Consider the following 25,724-nt stretch of genomic DNA (forward strand, 5'->3'; position numbering starts at 1 on the left):
AAAATTGTGTGGTTTCGACATCGAGCATTGTGTTTATTGAAATTGCTGATACAACGAATTGAAAATCATCAAGTCAGATGTTTACATTGCAATGTAACTAAAAATCTTTTCCAACAGTTTTATATTATATTAAAATTGTATTGCTTTATTTATCGGTATACGTCGACGTATTCTACGTTAAGTTCAAATTGCAAGGATCTTTTACGATAACTACTGTCATGCAATAAAAACCTAACACGAGCTATGTAACTTTCAATTGCGGTAGCTTGCTTGTAGCATAATGAATGTATTTTTGTACGTCCTTATTGATGAATTGCTGATAACCATCCAATACCGCGGTTTTGTATCTCTTATATTTATAAATCCATACGATACATATTATTTTTATATATTGTACATCCAAGTACGACGGAAATAATATTATCACATATGCTATCATGTTTATATAATATTATAATAATATTATATAAAATAAAAGAATAAAGAATAATATATTATGAATGAAATGTGCATTCGAATGTGTGCTACATCCTGTTGTGTGAAATAAAATGTGAATGGTCCATACGAAAAGTACCAGTGGCAAATCATCATGTACAATATTTGATATGCGGAACAGGTTGTACTGGAAAATAAGCAACACTTGATGTTACATTTACACACCATTGTCTGTATTTGATACATAATTTCAAATGTTAATAGAATATCGAATATATGTACCGTCTTCACGCTAACCTCCTACACATTCGTTCCTTAAAGTATCTTCTGTGTTCCCAATAATGGAGTCAGTTGTGAATAATAACGAGACAAAATCAAATTCGGCCATTGCTTTGAACAAGAGACGTTGTCTGTAATTGAAAAACGTTCGAAGCACAGTAAAACTCCAATATATATATTGGACACACGTTTACCAGACTGTAAGTGAGATATTTAAAACGAGTGCCTAAATTTACATGCCCCTTTAATTGCATCTTCGATATTTAATTTAAATTTAATAATTTAATTTCTATTTAAATTTAAATAATAGTTTTACTTTTTTTTCTTATACGGAAATTTATTATATGATGGATTATTAATAGGCACTACCTTCTTGTTTCATATCTCATTGGTGTTATTATTAATTAACATATAGACGCGATTCTTCAACTGTCACATGGGGAAAATGAATGATAAATACAGAAGTTTAGATACAGCGTGGTAATAAGATATGAATTACCTTAAACTCACATGTTTACTTATGGGATCTAATGGCAAAACGATCGAAGTGTTTACCTTATTTATCTGTATTTGTCAAAAATGCATCGAGATCGAGTTCCGAATTTGTAAAACTGAGACCGAGTCATAGCCTATTATAGTTTAACCCAATATTTCTAATCGAAAGCAACATCCGCAAGTGTTCAACAACAATATCCATTAAATTCAGCCTTCCATTTGTTGAAGTTTGTCTTCAAGACTGTCTTGGCTGTCGTTCGTATCGTGCAAGTTTATTGTATGAGTCTCGTGATCAAGTTCTATCACAGAGTCTTCTAGATCGTTCTTTTGGACTTCTAACACGTTGTCTGATGGTTCAAAAATATCTGTAGACTCTGAAAGATCCTGTTCTTCCAAAGTCAAAGTCGAGTTTTGATCGGGTTGTTCTATTATAATTGGTTCTTCTGTTACAGTGTCCATCTTAGCATCGGATTCCGGCAAATCTTCTACTACTTCCATTGCAGTTGAATATTCTAATTTAATATTCACGTCATCCTCTTCAAGTTGTTCTTCGATTACCTCTCCCTTCTTCATCGTTTCGTTATTCTCGTTGGAGGGACCAGGTTTCGGTTTATCAGTGGTTTTCGTGGCAACGTCTGGGACAGTCGGCATTTGGCTGAGATTACTTAAAACTGTTTCTTGCATCTTCACTACGGAGTCAGTTGAATCCAGTATACTACACAGTTCTCGACTCATCTCTTCCACTTCTGAAGGTTCTTCTGACTTCACAACAATAATTTTCTTGTTTCCATAAACTTTAGAACTAGTTATTAATGGTTTACCTTCTCTTCTAGTTACAGCAGGTGCAACAGGCGGTTTCAGTGCAACTGTGGATTCCTTCTGTACAGTTTCGACTGGTTTTACATCGACTGGTTTCACCTCGACTGGTTTCACCTCCTCGACTGATTTCACCTCGACTGGCGCAACCTTCTCTTTTTCTGGTTCAGCCAGTGTTTCCTCTTTCGGTATTGTCGCAGCAGTTGTTGTTACGGATGTTGTTGCTATAGGAGTCGTGGTTGTTGCACCATTGTCATTATACTCTTGCTCTTCGTCATACATACTTTGCTTCTTCTTTACAAATACTCTCTTCAGTGGCAACTGTTGTTCATCTTCGGATTCGTCCTGACGCTCTGGTGATAACTCTTCCATGGGCTCGTATTCTTGTTGTTTGCGCGCTTCCAATTCTTCAATTTTCAGGCGTTGCTGTTCCACTCTCTTTTCTAACTGTTCTAATTTTTCTTTAGTTTCCTGATCGCCTCCTGTTAATGCGGGCTTTTGAACAGGTGCTACTGTTGTTTTTGGTGCTGGTGACGGTGCACTTATTGTAGGCTGAGATGTTTTCAATTCGAATTTTGGAGACTCGCTGACTACAGTTTCAGTACTTTTGACGGGAGTCGTGGTTACTTGTTGTCGTGGTTCAGTAGATGATTGTAAAACTGCTTGGATCAGACCCGTATGCTTATCAAGTGGTTTCTTCACTACTACTCTCTTGACAACGTTACCAGTAGGTAATTTCGCCAGTTCTGCTGGATCTATTATCGTACCATCGGGATTCATGATAACTTCTCTTGTAGTGTCTCCTTGTCGAATAATTCTACGAACGATTACACGTTTCGTAACCTTGTGACCTGAACTCGTCAACTCCGACGTGGTTCCTGGTATCTCTCCTTCTTTTGTTGTAACTGGAGTTGTAGTAGTTTCGGTGGTTCCACCGGGTTTCCTCACTACAATTCTTTTTATTACTTTAATGGTACTAACAGCTTTTGGTGTACTAGTAATCGGAGTAGGAGTTTCCAGTTTTTCCTCTTTCACAGAAACCACAGTTTGTGAATTACTCTGTCCTTGTTGCGATTTCGATTGATTTGTAGACGTAGGTGATTCTTTACCTTGTTCTTGAGCAGCATTTTGATGTTTCAAAGGAATTTTGTGCTCTTTAAATACAGACGCAACTATTTTCTGAACTTGCGCTTCTGTTTCATCCACACGAGAGGTCTTTGCAGATTCTTCGTTAGATTTAGGCTGTGGAGTCTTTGCAACTGGCTGAGATTGACTGCTGTTTGGACTTTGTTTAATCTTTGTATCCTGTACTTCTCTACGCTGAATAGGCATTAGTGTTTTAATTGTCTTTTTAATCATGTTTCCATCTTTACGTCTCACATATACTACCCGTTCTTTTTGATTTTCATCCTTCTCTTCTCTCTCTCGGTCCTCCTCGCTTTCAGATCTATCGGGCTTACTTGGTTTTGGAAGCTTCTTCACGATGTATGCTGGCGGTTCATAATCGTCATCGCCATCCGAGTATTGCTCTTCCTCTTCATCTTCGTCAGTTTCTAGTTCCAGTTTAGTTTTATTGTCTGGCTGCAACCCATCTGGTCCCATTTTTTCACCTGCTTCAATATGTTGTTTAATATGAGTGACATAATCTGCCCTATTTCTGCAAGATTCCTGGCAGACATCGCAAGTTAGTCCCATACCTGTGCGTTTTGTGTGCGTTAGCTGATGTACTTCTAAGCTCTCCTTGCGTTTGAATGCTTTTCCACAATCTTCACAGACGTGACGCTTTTCTACAGAATGTGTACGCATGTGTCTAGTTAGATGATGAGATAAAAGGAATGAACGAGGACAAAGCTTGCACAAATATGGTCTGTGTCCTGCATGAGATGTTAAGTGACGAGCCAATTTAGTACTTGTACGGAATGCTTCCTTACAGTACTCGCAAACGAATGTTTTATCTTCATTGTGAAGCACCTCATGCCGTTCCAACCCCTGTTTGTAGGTAAAACGTTTGTTGCAAATATTGCATTGGAAAGGTTTTTCCTTTTTGTGCGCAGAATCCTCGTGTTTCTCTAATTCCTCAGTTGTAAAGAATTCGCGATCGCAATGTTGACAACCATATCGCAATTCATCTCTGTGAACTTTTTCATGACGGTGTAACAAATTTGCTCTTGAAAACTGTTTGTTACAGATTGTGCAAGAGAAAGGTTTTTCCTCTGAATGTGTACTCATGTGTTTCCCTAGATCATATTTAGAGAAAAACATACGTTCACATTCTGTGCATTTGTAGTTACGATCTCTGTGGGCACTTTGAATGTGAAGAGCAAGTGCTTGGCGTAGAGGGAAAGTACGATCGCATTGATCGCACGCATGCACCCTAATCTCACCTGGTTCTAGTTTACGTACTTCTTTAGCACTATTTGTGTCTTGATCTCCCTCACTACCAGCATCCTGTTCCTCCTCATAAAAATCATGTTGTTCCTCTTTTTCTCTTTGTTTTTCTACTTGTCTGTCCCTCTCTCTTTCTCTATCTCTGTCCCTTTCCCTTTCTCTTTCTCTATCACGATCCTTGTCTCTTTCTCGTTCTCTTTCTCTGTCTCGTGTTTCTCGTCTTTCTCTATCGCCATTGTCAATACGAGGTTTCTTTGCAGCATCATTTTGAGATCTCTGTTCTAATTGTCGTTTGTTATTAACTTCAGGAGGATCATTAGGAATTGGTGGAAATGGTCTTGGCAAGACACCAGACAATGGATAAGCTCTTAATGCCTCATCTGCTTTCTTACATTGAAGTTTAAATTTGTAAGAACGATCTAGATTCCAACGACACATAATACAGATCATTTGTGGCATTCCATCTGCTGCGTAAACCTTAAACACAATATATGAAAATATTAATAAAATTCTAACAAATTAATGAATCTTGTTTGAGTCACTGTTTAAATTTTAAGAAGGAAATATAGTTTCTTTAAAAAACAAACAAATAAAACCTGTATGCTCTTCGAATATAGTTACGCAAAACATCCTTAAATGATATTTTACTCAGTTTGACAGTAGATTTCAGTTTAATATGTTATATCTTATCCGCAATTCTAAATTTGAAAATATATAACACTGCTGTATAGTTAGAGAAAAATCAAACATACAGTATCTGGAAATTGAAAGTTGGTAAATTATCATTCAGGTTGTGACATCAGTATACATAATTGGTAAATTCAGCTGAAAAAATTTCATCTAGAAAATTAAGAGAAACTAAACCTAAATTACTGTTTCAGATAACGTGTTTTACATATATGTGAGACAAAATTGCTCGCTTTCGCGCCAGCAGGAACAAATCGATCAATATATAAATAAGCAATTGTCGATAAAATAACAAATTATAATTTCAAAATAAAACGAACGTCATGTTTTACCATCGTTAGGGTCGAAAATATTTACCCCCGAAACATTATTTAACTCGTCAAAGCAAATTCAAATGAGAATGCATATTCAAGTTTTAATTTTATATATTGTAACAATTTATTTAACATATCCTAGATGTGTGAAAATTTCTTGGCAGTCGAAATTCAGTGGAAAGTCGGTGAAAATAGCTCAGCTGGTAAACAAGATACCTGCGTTATCCAAGCTGTTTGCTGTTCATTGGCACAGTATGCATATAATATGATAAAAAGTATCGATAATAAAAAGAAGCTAGGAGAACCGAGTACCGTTAACGTGAGAAGTAAAGAGACATATGCAGCGATACTGATACAGAAAAACATGTATATCCGAAAAATATGGAATGAAGGGTGGAGAGAGAGGGGGGGGGGGGGAAGAGAGAGAGAGAGAAAGAGAGAACGGATCTTTGGCGGTCGATGCCGTCTCTAAAGAAAATAATTACCTCGATGGCGACACACGACATGATCTGCAGGGTAAGCGGCACTTGAAATGGCTTATTATGATCTCTTTCATAAATGTAGCTAAGTGGTTCCGATTCTGTCAGGCAGAACCGACAGACTCGTCTGGAACGGAGTGCCGCCGGTCTGTTCTCCATGTTTTTCTGCCTACCGTCCGTACAGACACCCACGAAGACACGCACTCACGCGTCTCTCACGTCGTTCTTCTCTCGGGCCCTCTCCGGACGTGGTATGTTCGCACTTTTTCAACACTGTGACAACAATCACGCTAAGAATGTATCGTTCATTAATCGGATTTCGAAGAAATGACGCCGAGCGTCGGTAAGCGTCGCGTCACGGACGACAAACGAGCGGGACGAAGTATACACCGCTTTGGCGCTATTATGGCGGTTCGAGAACCCGTTTCCTCTGCGTGGCGTCGTTCGAGCGTCGAAACTCGTCAAGCTTCGGCCTTTCCACATCAGCGCCACCATCCACTTCTTTTCGTTTCACCGTCGGTAAAACTTTATATTCTTCTGATCGAAACAGATTTAAAATACCCATCTGACTAGTCGAGCAACGAAGTTTTGATTACAAACTTAATACAACGACGAAATGTGAACTAAGCATTCTAATTTATGTATTTAAAAACTGATTATCCTAATTCTGTATTTTTTGTTCACGAATCTGCTTTACCGACGCTGGAGAAAACGCCCTATTGCTTGAGCGCACTCCATATGAAACGGATCGCTAGTGAACTACATACAACTGCAACCGGACTCGAAAAAATAAACGTGTAGGGAGGTTAGCTCATGCAACGTTGTCGGCTTCAAAAATACAATGTTGCCGCCTCGTAAGGGTTAAATTTGTACAAAAAATTTGTCGAAGACTCTTGAAGAAGGCAATGAGGCGATCCTCCTCTGGGCCCACTCGCTGCTAGAGATATTGTATTAAATTGTTTTAACATAAAATATACTTGTGATTCCTTTTACACAATTTTTTAATCACGTTTTATTCACGTTTACTCGCTTTTTAGCGCGTTTTATCAACTTCTCATACGGTTTTTAACATATTATATTATATACTTTTACGTAATTTTCGGTGAATAAAATTCTGACTTTGGAAACAATATTTTTTTTTATTTTCCTTAACACATCAACTCTTCTTTCATGTGCTTATCGAATAAAATGTTATTATAGAATGCAGATCTATATTCTAAATTGCTTTCTTCATTGTTTGGTTTAGTTCAACATAAGTTAGTTTATTGGAAGTCAATTGTTTCAATACAACAATTTTCTTAATTGTAGAAAAGATCTCGGGCGTATTACCGTCATAGGTATATCTCAGATGCATATGGATGCATATATAAAGTTTATTGTATATTCAAATAATACATAATAAAAAGAATTTAAGAATGTCACTAATAATGACATATAAAACAATTTTTATTTGGTTCCAGTCATTATCGATCTACTTATTGGAGTCTTTCAGAAGTTGGACAATGCAATTGCGATTTAACTATGAAAATTGTAAGGAGTTCTTTTTATGCATAACTTTTACGTGTTTAGAACGTGACATATAGTTTACAAATATTTATGAGTAACATTATTAATCTTTTTTTGTATGTTTATTCACGGAACGAACATACATGTTTCACTTCTGAAAAGTTGGTATTTGATAGAACAATAGTACCTACTAATTTATTAATAATTTAGTATTTTGTATTTTAGCAAATACATAAATAAATAAATTTTTCATTAGAAATAGAAGTACAATATGCGTGTTTTTGATGTTAAACAATTATGAATATACAGCAAGCACTTCAAGCGAGTACAATTGAAGTGTGATACACGATCATTCGAAAATATGTACATCGATTTCTCGATGGAATTTTATAACTGATTACATGTTTTGGTTATCTAGATTTTTTTCATTTCTATTTAATACGGCAATGTATTGTGGTTTTCCTTGGAAAATATCGCGGTGTTTTAACAGGCGAAGGCAACGGCGAGCTACCAGTAATCTGGAATCTCTGTACCGAGATATCGAAATAGACGTTCACCTCCGTACAGCGGAAGATTTATTGCGAAGTCATCAAAGTGATGCGGTGAACGGTTTATCGACGACTGTTGCACGTGATCTCTTAAAAATTAATGGATTCAATGCTCTCACACCGCCGAAAAAGGCGTCTAATGTACTCAAATTCCTACGGAAATGTTGCGGAGGCTTCTCTTTCTTAATATGGGTACATAATATGTTAATTATTAGATTGCAGATCTTCTAGACTCCAGAAACAGCAGCTAAATAAAATCATAATTTTTCCTTTGATAATTATTAAATTATTGTAAAAAAAATAATTATTATTATCATTGATATTTTTAAATTCTTTTAATCCTTTTACTGTTTTAAGTGTCGTCCACTCATTTTTGTCATAAATGCATAAGATCTGCGGTCTATTAATTACAGTATAATATACAGTATACACTATTATATACATCATATATATAATTGTAGTGTAGTACTGTTATACAGTATAGTACATACAAGGTGTATAATATATATATATAGGGTGACCCATTTTAACTCTCCAGTGCACGGATTGTGTCTGTGAAATCCACGAATTACAGTACTGTTTTAATTTTCTTTAAATTTATTTTAGAGTTCCTCAATTAATTCTTGTTTTACTAGGAGTACTTTTATGCAATATAGCAACAGCGATGTAAGAAGAGGTTTGAATTATTCGAAGAAATGTTAACGAAAAAATGGACACTTGAGGGTTAACCTATAAATGCAATTATCTCCTCGAATATTTGATACTCAACGAAAGGCTCAAACGCCATTTGTTCTGTTTCGGGGAAATAATGTAATGTAATTAGTCTGTTTGCAGGTGGATGAATAAAGGGCATATTAACTTTATTTTTTAAAAGAATATGATAATGTCCTTAAAAACTTTTAATGTCTTTACAATTTTGTACTTGTGCTATTCATTTATGTTATAAATGTATAAAATTCGCAGTGTAGTAACTGCATTAGTTTTATTATGTAATTATTTATGTAATAATAAATAAATTACTATAATTATTTATGCAACTATGTAATATTATTTTCTAATGCTGTTTTATGAGGATAATACCAATCTTAGGATTATATTCTTTAATAATAATGGTTGCCAATTTTTAGATCGGGGTTGTTCTATGTTTCTGCAATTATATTTTGGAATACAAGATTTACGGTGTAGCATCATACGATCACTTGGGACTCGGTATCGTGCTAATTGCTTTGATCATAATTACCGGAATGTTCAGTCATTATCAAGAATCGAAAAGTTCACGTATTATGGAGTCGTTTCAACAAATGGTCCCACAAAGGGCAACAGTATTGAGAGACGGCGAGAAAAGGGAATTGAGCGTAGCCGAAATAGTAGTCGGGGACATTGTCCTTTTAGAAACCGGAGACCGCGTACCCGCTGACATTAGGATCCTGGAATGTCAAGGTAAATTCGTATCTGTTGTAGTTGCAGACTTAACTTTCTTATTTCCCAAGAAAAAAGTCCTCGCCTTTCTCTCCGTTAACGCTCGACGTATCACATCGATTTTGTGTTTTATAAATCGAATTTACAGGACCGTGAAATGCTTGCGCAGAAAATTACTCAAATTGTCTGATAAATTGCTGGCGCTGTGTAGATCATGTTAATAAAACTAGTCGCAAATAGCCTATAAAATTAATTGTTACAACTATATTGCGGATATTATGCATTTATAACAAGACTAAGTGGGCGAACTTCAGACAGGAAATAAATTAAAAGAATTTAACAATATGGACGTATTATTTGCAATTAACCAAATTTATTAAAAAAGGAATGAATATTTTTATTTTGCTCAAAATTCCATTGTCTAATTACAACTAGACTATATATGCATATTAAGGGACGAAATGAATTGTTAACTGCTGCTTCTCACAATTGATGCCGAACTCTTTTATTTTGCATAAAGATCCGGAATCTAGTTATAATGTTAGACGTAGATTTCCTTTAATATTCTTATGGTATTTATTTACCTATGTTACCATTTGTAATTAAATCGTAACATTTTAGAAAACGTTCTCATTGCAATTTAAGGTCTCAAGGTTGATAATGCGTCAATTACCGGAGAATCTACACCGCTCATAAGAACAGCAAGTATAAATCAAACGACCAATGTTCTCGAAGCTAAGAATATGGTTTTCTTTTCAACTAACGTGGTGGAAGGTATGATAAGATAAATAAAGTTTCTGCGAACTGTTTTCTGCAATTCTTAAAACTGTTCCTGAAATGTTTTTTTAAAAGTATAATCGATAAATAGGCACCGGAAAAGGGATCGCAGTTGCCTGTGGCGATCATACCGTGATGGGCAGAGTTGCTAAATTAACGTCCAAATTGACACCCAGACCGACACCGCTTTCCCGCGAAATCCGTCGATTCATGAAATTAATATCGTCCTGGGCAATTTTCCTCGGACTTCTATTTTTCATTTTGTCGATATCCATGGACTACAGTTGGCTCGATTCGACGGTGTACTTGATCGCCATTATAGTCGCGAATATACCAGAAGGTTTGCAAGCCACCATGACGGTCAGCCTCACGCTAACTGCTAAACGAATGGCAAACAAATGTTGTCTGGTGAAACATCTCGAGACTATCGAGGCGCTAGGATGCTCCGCTGTTATATGCAGCGACAAAACAGGAACGCTCACGCAAAACAAAATGACCGTAAGCTTGGTTTGCCATCTGCCCGATTTCTTCCTTTTGGCATTCTCCCCTTCGGATCAGTGCTCAAAAGAGTTTTGGAAGTTTCAAAAACACTTTATCTACCGGAAACCTACCGACAAGCTTCCAAAGCACTATGCTACATCGAAAAGGAGCTGCGAAATCTTTTTAACACTTTGACTGCCAAACATAAAAACTCCGTAAACTCAAAGTAATTTGTTTACTGAAATAAAAATTGGAAAGTTACAATGCAGTAGTCCTGCATTCTTCATGCATTTTCCACATCTTAACCTCTACTAAATACAATAAATATATTGTCTTACTTACAGAAATATTATAAATAAATGAAGCATCCAGGATATCTATATAACTGAAAAATTATTGTACTTTGTAAAAATAATTGCACTAATTACTATTATACTACCGCAGTAGTATTGATCGAATAGCATTTAATATTCGTTAAGTTGATTGAGATCTTTTTTAATACGAACACACAAAAAATATGTGTTCGTGTTGTAGAAAAATGTTTATACTTTATACGAACAAAAGTTTTTTTATCTGTTCTCATCGGAACACATACAATGTGAGAGCATTTTTTAAAAAAGTTCAACTGTCTATGTATTAAATATAACTTACTAAAAAGTTCCATAACTCTTATGATCTCTGGTATCCAGCCATTTCTAAGCTTCTGAAAGGATCAATGCCAGTGATGGATCTGGGGGGGGGGCTATAGGGGCCCAGGGCGACAAAATCCTGGGGCGGTAAATTTTTGGAGAAATACCAAAGGCACAAATCACAACAATAAAAACAAATAAATGAAAATTTTACTCAATTTAAAAATAAAAATAACACGTTTGAATGCGGGAAACGAAATATAAAATAGGTTCAACAAAATTAGGGTAGTACTAATGATTTTGTGCTTTGTGCTATTGATAAACCTATGGGGAGAGAGCGTAAAAGGAAGCGAGCGAGGTGGGAGTTGGCCCTTTAAGGAGAACTTAGGTGTAGAGGTATCCCCTAGGCGGCAAAATTATAAATCCGCCACTGATCAATGCACGTTTGTATTTGTATACTTTCAAGTAAAATCGTAATCTGATAATTTACACATTAGGTTCGACATATGTGGTACGATGGCGAATTGCGAGAAGTAATGGCGTCCGATACGTGGAAGAAGTATGTCAAAAAACCTGGATTTCATAATTTGGCTAAAGTAGCTAGTGTCTGTAACCGAGCAGAATGGGCTCCTTTGTCTGAAGATATGCCTACACCACCTTTGCATAAAAGAAAAATTTTAGGGGATGCTTCTGACGCTGCTTTGCTAAAATGTATGGAAGTTCTAGTTAAAGGGGGTGCAGCTGCTTATAGGAAAAACTGTACAAAGGTATTGTCCATTCGTACTCCTATGTCAACTGTGATAGGACATCAATTTTATTCATAAGAATTCCTATATCGAGTATCAATTAACATTTTTCAATTGCCGGTTTAAATATGCATTATATTCTATAATATTAATGTTGTGTACATGGATAGTAAATGTATTTAGCCATTTTCATAATCTTAAGGAATTTAGTAAAACAAATTCTTTTTTATGTTTAAATTATTTTTTATTATTAATTATGTGCAAAAGTTGGGAAGAAAATTGAAAAAAGATTGAGTGCAAATGGTTTAACGCATACGCGTGTGATTTTGTGCTGTGGTCGACACAATGAATTAATTGATGTGCTCTTTTTCCAAATCTAGATGGTCGAAATACCGTTCAATTCGACGGACAAGTTCCAAGCTAACGTTCATATGTGCGGCAAGAGGTATTTCATTTCTTTTAAGGGCGCGCCGGAAAAAGTTCTCGAACGATGTTCCACCTTAGCGTTCGGTAACGAGACTAGAGCGCTCGACGAGGAAATCAAGAAAGCTTATACGGAATCTTGTTATATTCTTGCGAACAATGGCGAACGTGTACTCGGATTTGCTGATCGCGATCTTCCCGCTTCTGCTTTTCCGCCGGGTTTCGTCTTCAAGGCTGATCCCCCAAACTTTCCTCTTCAGAACCTGAGACTAGTAATTTCGTTTATACAGAATGAAAACGTAGCAATATCATAGCTCACTTTATCCTACGTTTTTCTAATTTTTCAACGCACAGAGTGGACGAAATAATAAGACGCTTTACATATTCCTATGTTTCGTACACTTAAACTTTAAACACACGTAGCAGTTAACGTACATTTTAAACACGCAACAGAATTGTAAGGATGAATTAATGTCAGTTGGACATAAAATATTATATCAATACTTAATTATACCTTTTTTTTTAGATTTTATTACATTTAGTAAGCGTTTTCAGATCGGTCTATATAATCTCTTTATTTTTAATCGTTGCCTTTTAAATCGTTTACAATTGTATTGTCCTCCATTCACGCAAACAACATACTTATTTCGTTATTCTGCTATTAAAAGAAGAAGGTTTTAAGGTCCCTGAAAATTGATCGTGAACTTTTACAATCATTATTAATAACCTTTAAATGTACATACGTGTGTTTATATGTATTCATATTTTGTTAATGTCCAAAATTTTGAAAGACAATCATGATATTATGAATTCATTTGCAAGTTTACATTCAGACGTAATTGTATCTACTTAATTATCAAAATGCACTGGCAAAATCTGAGCAAATAATTTGAAACCTCGGATACTTGTACATGCTTAACTAAAATTCTATTTTTGTTTGAAGCATCTCCTGATATATTTCTGATAAAACTTGCGACACAGTATTATCTAAGGCAAAGCTGTTCAGCGTCTGCCCGTACGGGCAGCGATGTTCTTGCCCTGGGTATACGCAGAACGGCGGACACGAAGCCACGCAGTTGCGGGCACGAAACCACGCCCCTGTGGGCAAGTCTGCATATACTTGTCACACGTATTGTCACAGCTACGTGACAAGCTACGGCTGTGCTACGGCCTACCCCCACTCCGCTAAGTCAGTTGCCCGTAACTGTGCCCGCAGCTGTGCCCGCGGGCATCGGCGGGCGCCCCGCCCGCTAATAGAGATGTTGAGCAGCTCTGAACTAAGGGATCAATAATAGGAATTATTACCAGCACATTACGTTAGCTAATTGATCAATTAGGCTACTTTGCATAAGCAATTTGATACTCTACATTGTTAGATTGGGTTGATCTCGATGATGGATCCCCCGAGGCCAACAGTGCCGGATGCAGTGTACAAGTGTCGTTGCGCCGGAATCAAGGTGATCATGGTAACTGGTGATCACCCTGACACAGCAAGAGCGATCGCGAAATACGTCGGCATCATCACCGATGATATTTCGCAAAATAATAACAACCAGAACGAACGTTCCATCGTGGTGACTGGAAACGAATTACGAGATCTAGAATCGGCAGAACTCGACGGTATCATAAGGCGATATCCCGAGATCGTTTTCGCGAGAACCTCGCCCGTGCAGAAGCTGCAAATCGTCGAGAGTTGTCAAAGACTGCATTTGATTACTGCTGTCACTGGCGACGGAGTTAATGACTCGCCGGCATTAAAAAAAGCCGATATTGGAATCGCCATGGGCATAGCAGGTATTTCGCAAAATAATTCAACTCCTTAATAATAATTTTTAACTCTTAAGTAAACTATAATTATCTAATGTGTAACCATTAATAATATTACTATTTGAGGATTTAGATGAAATTTTACTATCTCGCTACGCTTCCATTTACCATTTCGATAGAGATGAATATTAAACAGTAACTATATTTTGAAGGTTCATTTAATGGTTAATATCAAAAATAGCGAAAAATTGAAACTACTATTTAGTGTAAATGACAATTTATAAAATTAGTGAAATGAGAATTACGGTAATGGGTAAATCATAGGAGCAAATACATTTTCATGTATTGCAAGATACGTGCTAAATATTTGTATACTCGTTAATTTTTATTTTTTTAATAAGTAGATTTAAGGATTTCTTTTGTTTCGGTATTTATTATTTTTTTTTTATACAAGTGTCGCAGTTTTAAATATAATTATATCTGTTTCGTGGCTTATTAATATCTATTATTATTTATTATTTTGAGAACATCCTTTTTTGATATTTGTGTCACTGCTTACTTTTATCGAATACACTTTTACAAGTGACACAGTTTTAAATATAAATCTATGACTTGTCTGCAGTGTGTAATTAATATTTATTATTTTCATTTTATTTGGTTGTCTTTGAGACACATTGTGGAAGATAATAGACATTTATATAGTAATAAAGAATTGTCAGATTTACCTATGTGGAAGTTATTTGGTAAGCACATTTTTTTTATAACACAATATCATGTTTAAAATATTTGTTTTGATATTTCCATATCAATTTCCTGCGATTCAATATAACTTCATTTTTAAATATTCATGGTATTCATTTCCAGTAACTTAATATGCCTATTTCTAAATACTTCTTGTTTTTTACAACTCTAGTTTTTGTAAGCTAAACTATAAGAATGATAATTCACATAAGAATTTAGTTTTACGATGAAGACAAAGTGAATGGTATGCATGCAGATAAAATTATTATTTTTATCTACGTATCTATTTAGCTAAATTATTTAAACGCGGATGTTTAGAAATGTGTACAGAGTTTTATTTAAAAAAATATTACATAGATTTCTAATATATTACGTACATACGTTTGAAAAAACGAACTAGTACAAAAGAATATATTTTTTTATCAGTTACTATCAATAGACTGTTAATCTTCATACAAAATGAAAATTGTTTATATCAATTGCAAGACACAGGAACCAAATGAAAATTAATTTTTCTCTTCAGTAGTTTTATTAACTCGTAAACAATGTATCGACTTTCTTAAACTCTTTCAACCTTTTAACTGTTTAAAATTACACCTACACGTTTCTGCCGTAAATGCATAATACCCGCAGTCTAAATATGAACTCATAAACTTATGAAGTTTTACTGACTTTGTCATTGAAAAATGTTACAGCGAAGAATCAGAAATGTTTAATTTCGTTAGGATCAGATGTGAGCAGAGAAGTCGCGGACCTAATTCTGTTGAACGACGACTTCGCATCAATAACCACCGGAATTGAAGAAGGGCGAAGACTATTTGACAACCTGAAGTCGAGCATCGCGTACACACTTGCTAGTAACGTTCCCGAGATAACACCCTTCCTGGCGTTCATCATTCTCGGGATTCCTTTGCCTGTAGGCGTCATTTGCGTACTGTGCATAGATCTAGGCACAGACATGTGGCCTGCTGTATCTCTGGCATACGAGAAGTCTACATCCGATATCATGCTTAGGTGTCGACGATGTTGTCTAAAAACCCGTTGAAATATCATTAGTTCTATTACAAAAAACGACAAAAATTTTACATCTCACAAAAATATTAGGCTCAGATATAACATCTTTCCCTTCAACTTCAACCAATAGCTGTTTCAATGGAACTACACACAAGTACAGAACACTGTCTAACACTGAAATATTCTCCGATATAACCTTACGAGTTTGAATTATGAGGCAAAATAGAAAACCATTTTCACGATTCAGATAAAATGTCAATCGATTTCGCTTCGAAATGTAGCAAAAGTGACAAGGGACGCCATCTACTTTTTCGATTGTATAGTTCTCTCTCGTGTTAACTATTCGTCTGAAATTGATATAACTCCGTTTAATTGCCCTTTGTTTACGTCGCTGTATTATTTAACACGCTTAAAAACTAGTTGACAATGTCCGAAAGAATTTCCAACGCATTTATCAATTTATAGCTGGCACATATAACGTTGTAATTATTTTTTAAATGTTTTATCGGTTCAGATGAAACAAAATTTGTTATGATGCTTACCGCATTCGTCGTCATGTCCACTAGGAGATAGGTGCAAAACAAATATATAGATATATTTACAAAAAATTCATGGTGACCTTGAAAACTCCTGGAAAAAGAGTTGACGAGAAATTGACTGTAATCGTCTTAAAGCTCTCTCTGAACCGTCCTATACTTGACGAAAAAAATCTCGATGGGCTTGCTAATAAGTGAGTAATCCAAACTAATCACGTTTCGTGATACGATGCCCGGGTATATTTTGACCCAGAGTATCAAGAATCGAAATGCTTGGTTTCTGGCGAATTATTTAAATGAAATATATTAGAAACAATGAAAAAACGGATTAACGATGCAAGTGATAAGTGCTTTCAAAAATATGTTTGAAAAAATTGCTCAAATGAAAGAAACAAATTGTGTAATTATTAGTATACTGCAGATTTTATGCACTTATGGGACAAATAGATTCATTAAATACAAAATTGTAAAGATATTAGAAAAATGTAACGATGCTGCTATACTATTCTGGACTAATTAAAATTATTGAAAGAGAGAAAAAGCAAAAAAAAAAAAAAAGGATGGATGCAATAAATGCATTTTTATTTAACTTCTGTTTCATACAATTTTTGTTTTGCATAAAGATCCGCAGTCTTTATATGAATGGTCCACCGTCCGAGGATTAATCATAACGGTGACTATGTTTTGTAAATATTTCTTAACGATGTTTGTACTATACCCAAAAATCGGAAAGACTTTATTTCTACGCCTAGTAAATAACATTGAGATCACGCAATAGACAAACATCGTTGACTTCACATTTGGAATTGCATTTCAGAAAACCCAGAGTGCCCCACCTGGATCGCCTCGTCAGCCGTCGCCTGATTTTCATGGCTTACGGTCAGATCGGTATAATAGAAGCTTGCGCCGGTTTCTTCGCATACTTCGTCGTAATGGCGGAACACGGTTTTCTGCCGAGGAAACTGTTAAACTTGCGGTCGGCATGGGACAGCGTGGTCGTGAACGACCTGCAGGACAGTTTCGGTCAAGAGTGGACGTACGAACAACGGAAGATCCTCGAATACACTTGCCACACCGCTTTCTTCGTCAGCATAGTGATCGTTCAAGTGGCCGACGTCATGATTTGCAAAACGCGGCGGAACTCTCTTTTTTATCAGGGCATGCACAACTGGGTCCTCAACTTCGGCATACTTTTCGAGCTAATAATGGCCTGCATTGTCTGCTACGCACCGTATATGGACGAAATTCTTCAGACTTATCCGCTGAGGTTCGAATGGTGGTTACCGGGCGTGCCGTACGCTATAATTATCGTGATTTACGACGAACTGCGGAAGCTGTGGATCAGAAGGAATCCCGAAGGATGGTGGGACACGGAAACGTGTTATTGAGTCTGTAGAAAACGCTCTAACGCGAAAGGATTACCATACAAACAATTCTTGTGTTATATAATTACACTTTTACCGAAAGATGCATCCGGGCATAATTGCTGAACGAGCAAGATCGATCGGCGTCGAAAAACTCTTGTTGGTACTCTTGTCGAAAAATTCCAAGAAAAAATCGGTAGAATTTCGATCTTATCGTTTGGTGAACAGTTAGCTTGATACATCGTTAACGGATCATCTGTTACGATGCTCGTATGCACAAGAGCAATGAATCTACCTATGCTTCTACGCGGTCGTCGAGTGTTGTAACCTGGCCGATGGAAAAGTGGGGGATGCATATAAGGCTCTGGGACCCTCTCGATGGGGCCCAGTATTCTCTAGTCATCAATTCCTCCACGTTCGAAGAACCGTGATTTGATTCGAAGATAAAAATCAGACTCAATCCCCTTTCCAGCCATTTCCATCCTCCGTCAGGATGAGGACGGAGGTCTTTTGTCTGCTAATCTGTCTCGGTGAGTAGTTCCATCAATCAAATATCTCAATCGTTACGCAACTAGTTCATGTACAACAATCGATCTCGCAATCGCGGTCTGACGCATTGAAACAATCGCATTAACAAGCGAAATATTAATATCTTAGCTGCTTCGGATTTACAAAGGATTTGAAAAGTAAAAGTGGCACGTTGAATGTGAACGTGGCCTTTAGCCGACTTATTGTTTCACTGCTTACATTCACAGTGCAGGTTTTAATTGTTACCAATGATTCCTATTATACCTCGATTACAACATTGTTAGCCAGATTGAAATTATCGGCTAAATCAGCTCCTACGCATTCATAATTACTGGAATAATTGAAGAATGCGAATACAATATGGGAGTTACGCGGTGTCGGATTATGCATGGATTTTTTTTTAATGCAATTAAAACAATATACACGATTCATTCATGGTTTGCTCGATACATTCAACACAGACGCGCGATCACGACCCGACTACGAAAGAACTTGCGCCATCGGTTGTTATTGAGAAATCAGTTCGCCTTACACCTTTATAGAAAGTTTCATTTCTCCAGTCCACGTGCCGATACGTAGTTCGAGAAACTGGCAAAAAATTGTTTAATATTTATTAACTGATCGTTTAACAGGATTCGCTTTCCAATAACGAGTCTGGAACATCTTTTGCTCGTTTCATGGCATTCCTGTGGGTCCAGACGTTCGTTTTTATTTCGTTGTTCACCATCGATGTTAAAATGTTTTAACCTCGTATGCACCTCAGAAATGCAATACAAAATCCTGGAATTTAAACTAAAAAATTGATAACGTCGCATTTAATATTTCACAACACGTACAGGACGAAACATCGTTTTACAGTACGTACAAAAACAAAATGGGCGAACTCTCTCCTTAATGAACGCGTGACGGTTAAATGCAACCCATTTTATGAAAATTGAAACAATTTAACGGAAGAGAGTCACGGAATCTCTGAATATTAGGTTGCGCACTTTAAACAAAGTGTAAAAAATTTTACAATGTGTAACCCTAGATAACTGAGCTATCACGCGTGGAAATGGTGGTGTTAAATAAAAGTCGCGAAAGTAATTAGACTCTTTTATTTAATAACAGAAACATTTTACCTCATGAAGAAACGAAACAGTTTTACTTGGTACCGGATTTACCGAAACAATTGATGCATTTGATGTCTGATATCACGAGATTCGCCATTTTTTACGAAAGATTAATTATCCTGGGTTGAGTAAGCTGCGAGATTGTGGTCTATTTAATATCTGCGACGATGGTAGCGAACGCGTCGATTCACTCGGACCATTGTATTTTGTGTTCGAGCGATTTCTTGCTCCAATGACAATTTCATTTAACCGTATTAGGAAAATTGCAAGAGTTTCATGTAGTCGGAGTTGATATACGTCGCGGACTATAAACCTGTCCGAGGGCTTCAAAAATTAATCGAAATCGATACAGAGTGTTGGAAAGTTAACAGGTCTGTGTGATTAAACGACATTTAAGTTCTGGCCGATCGGATACATGGGAGCCGGGGCACTTTCTCGCTTTCTTCCGTTCGCGAGGTCGACCGGCGCGGCGTGGCGGCGTTTACGTGCGACCGGCGTTTATTCAGGGACGCAAGACGCCGCGCCGCGCCGCGCCGTGCTGCCTTGAAAATACTCCGACTAGTTGACCCTCTCTTACCGTTCACCGTTTTTATTCTTCGCTTTTTCCTTTTCTTTTCTTCCTCTCGATTCATTTGCCATTCTTGACCGCCAACGCGAATGCATCCGCGTTGCATCACCACGCCTTCTTTTACGAAAAAGTATGGAAATTCCATTTACTCTCAAGCTGGGATTAAAGAAAAGATGTTTTCCCATGTATAGAAACTGAGATCCGTCTTTTATTACATACCATTCATTTAGAAAAGTCACATCAATAACGAGGTCATTGATGACCATCCACATCTTCTCTTAACAAAAGTGTATAAATTGAATTTATTCATTAATTGAACTTAACGCTAACCGTACTACGATCATTTCACATTTTTTATTTTATAATTATTGAAATTACAAAGATGCTTTCATTAGGAATTGTTAAACAAATTTCTCCATTCAAGCACATATGGAAAAGTGTGAGAAATCTAAATAAATTTAGTTTTCTGATTCTTATGAAAAAAATACCTTCAACTAAATCAAAAGGAGTTCGATTTCATTCAATTAACATTCTAACTAAAAATATTAAATCAATTGGATATGTGCTCGGTACGGTTAGTCATAGTTATACCAACAATGAGGTCAATAATAGCTAGATTGCGGATCTACATATAAAATAAAAATTGTCTAAATCAATTGTAAAAAACGGAAGTTGAATGAAAACGTATTTCCTCTTTTAATAATTTTAGTAAGTTGAAAATAATGTAAGGACGTCATTCAATCCTTCTAATCCGTCTTTACAGTTTTGTACTTGATTACTCAATTTTTTGTTATAAATGCATAAAATCCCGAGTCTAATAATGATCATACACATCTTTCTGAAAAATGAATGCAAATTAAATAAATTCTCAAGTTAGAATGTTACATGCTAAGGTTACGTATGAAGGTTACATACATACTAAGGTCGTTTTTTATATATCATTTATTTGTAAAAGTCACGTCAACAATGAGGTCATTAATGAAACGTTAAATTCAACTTTTTCTTTTTAATAGGAATGGAAGGAAGAATGTTTTCTGAAGGATAGAAACTGCGATCGATTCTTTTACATATCATTTATTTAAAGGTCATAGCATAGAAATGCGAACTACATACCACGTAGTCTTAATTAAATTTTTAATTAATTACTTACAATGTACGGTGTGTATAATTCCTTCATAATGTACATGTGAATTTGTTTATCAGAATGTAAGAAGATATAAGAATTTTTAATGATTTCGGGGAAAATATGTCAAACAGAAAATAGTCAATTATTGTTGCAACAAGTTTTTAAAACAATATTTTTTTAGAATACTGAAAATGATAAGGCTTTGCTTTGAAAAAGTTTGATTGAAGACATGTTCCCGAAGAAATAACAAGAACGATAAGTATTTTGCAGCGAAACAATCATACGTGAATTAAATTTGAATTTGCTTTAAGAACTTTACTAAAATGATTAATTTAAGAAATATCTAAAAATATATATCTATATATGCGTTTTTCATATATGCTGATTGACCAAGATGTACTAGAACGACCAAGGGGGAGGGAAAATGTCGAAAAAACATTATTTCTCTTAAGTACTTCAGCAAATTTCATAAAATTATTCATAAATTATAAATTTCATAAAATTGTTCAAAGGACGTTTCAAGGTCAATGTAAGGTCAAATAATTGCGATTGTGATATTTTCTCCTTTTTCGTATCATTCATACTTTTCTAGATATTTAACTGTTTCAATGTAAACCGAACACACTGTGTTATATTTAGCTTATCTATATTTTTAATAACATCTTTGTTAAACCAAATGTAAATGTGCAGCAATTTTGTCTTCATTGGTATCTATTATGTATTTGGATTGTCAGATTGTGGATGACATTAAATAATGTCACATGGTTTGTTGTATTGTATGTGATTTGTTACCAGCTTACCCGTGATATTTATTTAAGTATGCATTTCTTTTTGTACATGTATTTTAAACCTTGTCTCTATCACAGTTCATATTCATACTATATGTTCATATTCATATGGATTGTGTAAGAGTTTATACTCAAATTCATACTGTAATGCATGTTTATTTACTTGAAACCTCATTAGTTCTAATATCATAAATAAATAAAAAAGGAAGTTTTGTATAAAAAATGGTATCAGTGATTGAAAGAGTGTCTAACATTTGTTTAAATGAAATAGAATGTCCAAAACTATATTATTCTTATTATTAAAATCACAATACGTTTATTATTAGACTGCGGAACTTTATGCGAAAAAATGGTTATGCATCAATTGCGAAGTACTGGAGCTAAGTAAACATTTCTTCTATATGTTGATAATAGTATGAGGTCATTCTTAAATCCTTTTAATTCTTTTATTCTTGTAAATTGCGCATATTCATTTTTATCATAAATGTATAAAATCCGCAGTTTATTTATTATTAATATATTACGAGCATATATGAGATATGTGTTGTATTGCATATAGTACACATTGAAACTTACTGTTTCGTATTTGTACCAATATTTGAACCAGTTAACTGTGTTTCACGAGTATACTCGTCAAAACAGCTATAATTCAAACAGCGGTTAATTTTTGCGACGCAACTTAGGTACACATTTTTCAAAGAGGTCGCAACAGCTAACTGGTTAAACGTTGTATTCCCAACAGAAAAGAATATTTCCATCAACTATACTTTGTAGTTTATCTGATTATTAGCTGTACCGTCGGATCGAATTTGCTTAAGTGTATTCAACCAATTTTCTGCTACAAGTTTTTCCTTCGGATCTCGAACTGCGGAATACATTTGAAACCTTTGTTCGCCCCTTTTTTCGCCGCAGAAAAAGGTTACCGTTTATAGTGTGTCACCCCGCTAATTCGGTGACTTTTTAGGTGCTGTTACTTCCTTATCGAGGAAAGAGGAGGCTGCGGAACAAAGCCGTAGGAAAGTAGCGTTGCCAGCACTGCACAAAAAGCAGGCTGCGCCGGAAGAGCAAGAAGAATACGACGAAGACGAATTTCAGGATCAATGTCCTGAACCGAATGGTTATTTCCCTGCCCCAGAGCAGTGTGATAAGTATTATGACTGCAGGGATGGTAAACCCACCGAGAAACTTTGTCCGGACGGTTTAGTATTCAATGACTTCAGTCCTCAGCACGAGAAATGCGACCTGCCATTTGGAATCGACTGCTCGAAGCGACCCAAATTACGTACGTCCTCAACACGTCTTCAACCGTTTTGCCCGAATCTCTGTACGATCAACTGTTTACTAATCAAAAACAAATTAACCCAACAGAGAAACCGCAGCCGTCTGCGCATTGTCCAAGAATGCACGGTTATTTTGCGCACGAGGATCCTCGGATATGCAACACGTTCTACTATTGTGTCGAAGGGAAGTTCAATATGATCACCTGTCCAGATGGTCTGGTCTTCTCCGAGAAGACTGGCATTTGCAATTGGCCGGACGAGGCGCAGAAGAAGGGCTGCGGGTCTAGGGAACTTTTCAATTTCACTTGTCCGAAAGTCGACGATTCCGTTGCCGCTACGCATCCTCGATACCCTGACACAGAGGACTGCCAATACTTCTATGTCTGTGTAAACGGCGAAATACCGAGGAGAAGCGGCTGCAAATTAGGACAAGCCTTCGACGAAAGGACTGGCAAGTGCGACTGGGCCAGAAAAATACCCGAATGGTAAGTTACAATCATTTCGAGACAAATTTTAAACCAGTTTGTTTCCTATGAAAATGAAGCAAGGATTAATCTATAGTATAGACTAGTATAATATAGACCAGAGCTGCTCAATATGCCTGGTAGCGGGCGCGGGCGCCCGCTGATGACTTTGGGCACAGGTATAAGGCAAGTGACTTAGCGGAGTGGGGGTAGGCCGTAGCTGGTCACGTAGCTTTGACGATGCGTGTGACAAATACTTGCAACCTTGCCCGCAGGGGCGTGGCTTCGTGCCCGCCGATCTGTGTATGCTCGGGACAAGAAAATCGCTGCCCGTACGGGACTTGTGTCCCCACTCTAACTTCCCTTTCTACCGCAATATTCCTCACGTCTCTGTCGTGCATACTCCACTACTGGCAGACAGGGTAACTTTTTCCCCTCAATTCGTGCTCCCTTTCCTCATCCGGCGATACTGCGCTGAACAGCTCTGGTATAGACTATATACTGATACGAACCTTATTGTAATATCGCAGCAAAGATTGGTACAAAGGCCAGCTGACCGACGAGGAATTAGACAGACTAGAGAATCCACCGCCGAAACCGAAACCAACTGGTGGGCACAGCAGAAGAAAAGGCGCCAAACCATCCTAGTTTTAAGGTTGAATTTATATGTAGATTTTAATACACATTGACTTATTACACATCACTTGTAGAATAAAATGATTTTAATACAACCGTCTTTGCTTTTTAATTAATTGATGTTTATTCACTTCATAACTACTTAACATCGTTCAGCAAAATTTGACTGCAAAATACAGTATGTATACCATATAGAATATATGTGTACAGTAGAATCTCGGTTGTTGCACGAAACGGGACCGTAAATGCGTGCACAAATTGAGAAGGTGCAACGCAAGAGTACCAATCCCCCAGTAATTCGCAGTGTCCATCTTCTTTTGTTTCTACGTGGCCACCAACGATCTCCGCCAGGAGTTTCAGAATTTTTGAATATACAGGGTGTGCCGAAAATGTTGTACTGCCTTGAAGGGGATAATTCCTGAGATCGTTTGAAGTAACTTTTTCCTTGGCGAAAATGTTCTCCGCGGCTTTATTAAGCAGTTATTAAGTGAAAACGCGGACCAATCAGAGTGATCCCGGCTCGGCGACAGCTCCGGCTGAGCGTGACCTTGGCGTTGGCTGAGTCAGAATCCGTCCGTTATAGCCGCGCTATGATTGGTCTGTGTTTTTTCGCTAATAGCTCCTTAACACACCCGCGGAGAACATTTTCGCAAAGGAAAAAGTTACTTCAATTTGCGTCAGGAATCACCTCTTCCAAGGAAATACAACATTTTCGGGAGAACCCTGTATACCTCGTGACGGGAATAAACTAAGTTGAAACTAGCAAGTTTCAACTGTATATTGGAATGTAGATGTTCGTAAGCTATTCGAGTACCCAGATCAATTTATAAAAATGTTCCGAGTTGTATTTATTGATATTCTTCGACAGTATAAGAACGTAAAAATTAGAGGATAAATAAATTTTCAGAAATATCCTGTTTGCAGGATATATCTATAATTACATTCGACTTTGTACAGTTTTCTATACTTCTGCTCATTTTATTCTGGAAGTTCGAGATTAAATGTTTGTTTGTCTCACACGTTCTTCATGGTGAAAACTCGCCCGTTTTCGCGTACTGTAGATTAGTTTCTTTTTTCTTTTTTTTTTTTTTTGTAGACGTTTATTTTAAAGTGGTCGCATTAACGGCTAGGTCATTAGCGACCACTTAGTTACAATTGAATATAACAGAGAAGGTTACAGTTATTTTTTACATTGTGGTGGGTTACAGCAAAAACAAATTTATAACATTTTATATATATATATCAATCGATTTAAAAAACAAAAGGACGTTTCCAATATTGTTCTCGTTTAAATTTGTCATGAGGTCATTTTCGATGGGAAATCTGGATCGTTGAGAAGAGAATTTAGGACATTCGAGTAGGATATGTTGGATGTTGTT

The 25,724-nt window shown here is 36.4% G+C and overlaps 3 protein-coding genes across 5 annotated transcripts; 2 read left to right on the forward strand and 1 right to left on the reverse strand.

Moving 5' to 3' along the window:
- Window positions 1–646: 646 nt before the first annotated feature.
- LOC143363829 (uncharacterized) lies at window positions 647–6,847 on the reverse strand. 3 transcript variants are annotated; one of them, XM_076804371.1, is made up of 3 exons: window positions 5,900–6,847; window positions 3,723–4,890; window positions 647–3,635 (listed from the first exon to the last, which is right to left on the reverse strand). In XM_076804371.1, exons 1-3 carry the CDS (start codon window positions 6,050–6,052, stop codon window positions 1,417–1,419), a joined length of 3,540 nt encoding a protein of 1,179 aa, XP_076660486.1. In that variant the 5' UTR covers window positions 6,053–6,847; the 3' UTR covers window positions 647–1,416. The 3 variants fall into 3 exon arrangements, with proteins under 3 accessions (XP_076660486.1, XP_076660482.1, XP_076660475.1); XM_076804367.1 differs by having other exon boundaries at window positions 647–3,638; XM_076804360.1 differs by having other exon boundaries at window positions 647–4,890; window positions 5,900–6,846.
- A 374-nt stretch (window positions 6,848–7,221) lies between these two features.
- On the forward strand, window positions 7,222–17,975 carry LOC143363580 (sodium/potassium-transporting ATPase subunit alpha). Its single transcript, XM_076804147.1, has 9 exons — window positions 7,222–8,139; window positions 9,075–9,387; window positions 10,012–10,140; window positions 10,235–10,641; window positions 11,750–12,019; window positions 12,379–12,693; window positions 13,798–14,215; window positions 15,655–15,943; window positions 17,297–17,975. Exons 1-9 carry the CDS (start codon window positions 7,801–7,803, stop codon window positions 17,865–17,867), a joined length of 3,051 nt encoding a protein of 1,016 aa, XP_076660262.1. The 5' UTR covers window positions 7,222–7,800; the 3' UTR covers window positions 17,868–17,975.
- Window positions 17,976–18,015: 40 nt separating this feature from the next.
- Cpap3-b (cuticular protein analogous to peritrophins 3-B) lies at window positions 18,016–24,454 on the forward strand. The gene is made up of 4 exons (XM_076802558.1): window positions 18,016–18,373; window positions 22,930–23,247; window positions 23,334–23,730; window positions 24,240–24,454. Exons 1-4 carry the CDS (start codon window positions 18,337–18,339, stop codon window positions 24,355–24,357), a joined length of 870 nt encoding a protein of 289 aa, XP_076658673.1. The 5' UTR covers window positions 18,016–18,336; the 3' UTR covers window positions 24,358–24,454.
- The last annotated feature ends 1,270 nt before the right edge of the window (window positions 24,455–25,724 follow it).

This window comes from Halictus rubicundus, chromosome 2, assembly GCF_050948215.1.
Source record: "Halictus rubicundus isolate RS-2024b chromosome 2, iyHalRubi1_principal, whole genome shotgun sequence".
Classification (NCBI taxonomy): domain Eukaryota; kingdom Metazoa; phylum Arthropoda; class Insecta; order Hymenoptera; family Halictidae; genus Halictus; species Halictus rubicundus.

Excerpts from the sequence above, each read along its gene's own strand:
- LOC143363829 (XM_076804360.1), bottom strand. The coding sequence starts at position 6,052 with ATGGAGAACAGACCGGCGGCACTCCGTTCCAGACGAGTCTGTCGGTTC. Across the intron at positions 4,891-5,899 it reads TGTCGTGTGTCGCCATCGAG|GTTTACGCAGCAGATGGAAT; the intron begins GTAATTATTTTC and ends ATTGTGTTTAAG.
- LOC143363580 (XM_076804147.1), top strand. The coding sequence starts at position 7,801 with ATGTTTTGGTTATCTAGATTTTTTTCATTTCTATTTAATACGGCAATG. Across the intron at positions 12,020-12,378 it reads ATAGGAAAAACTGTACAAAG|ATGGTCGAAATACCGTTCAA; the intron begins GTATTGTCCATT and ends TTCCAAATCTAG. Across the intron at positions 12,694-13,797 it reads CTCTTCAGAACCTGAGACTA|ATTGGGTTGATCTCGATGAT; the intron begins GTAATTTCGTTT and ends CTACATTGTTAG.
- Cpap3-b (XM_076802558.1), top strand. The coding sequence starts at position 18,337 with ATGAGGACGGAGGTCTTTTGTCTGCTAATCTGTCTCG. Across the intron at positions 18,374-22,929 it reads TTGTCTGCTAATCTGTCTCG|GTGCTGTTACTTCCTTATCG; the intron begins GTGAGTAGTTCC and ends GTGACTTTTTAG. Across the intron at positions 23,731-24,239 it reads GCCAGAAAAATACCCGAATG|CAAAGATTGGTACAAAGGCC; the intron begins GTAAGTTACAAT and ends GTAATATCGCAG.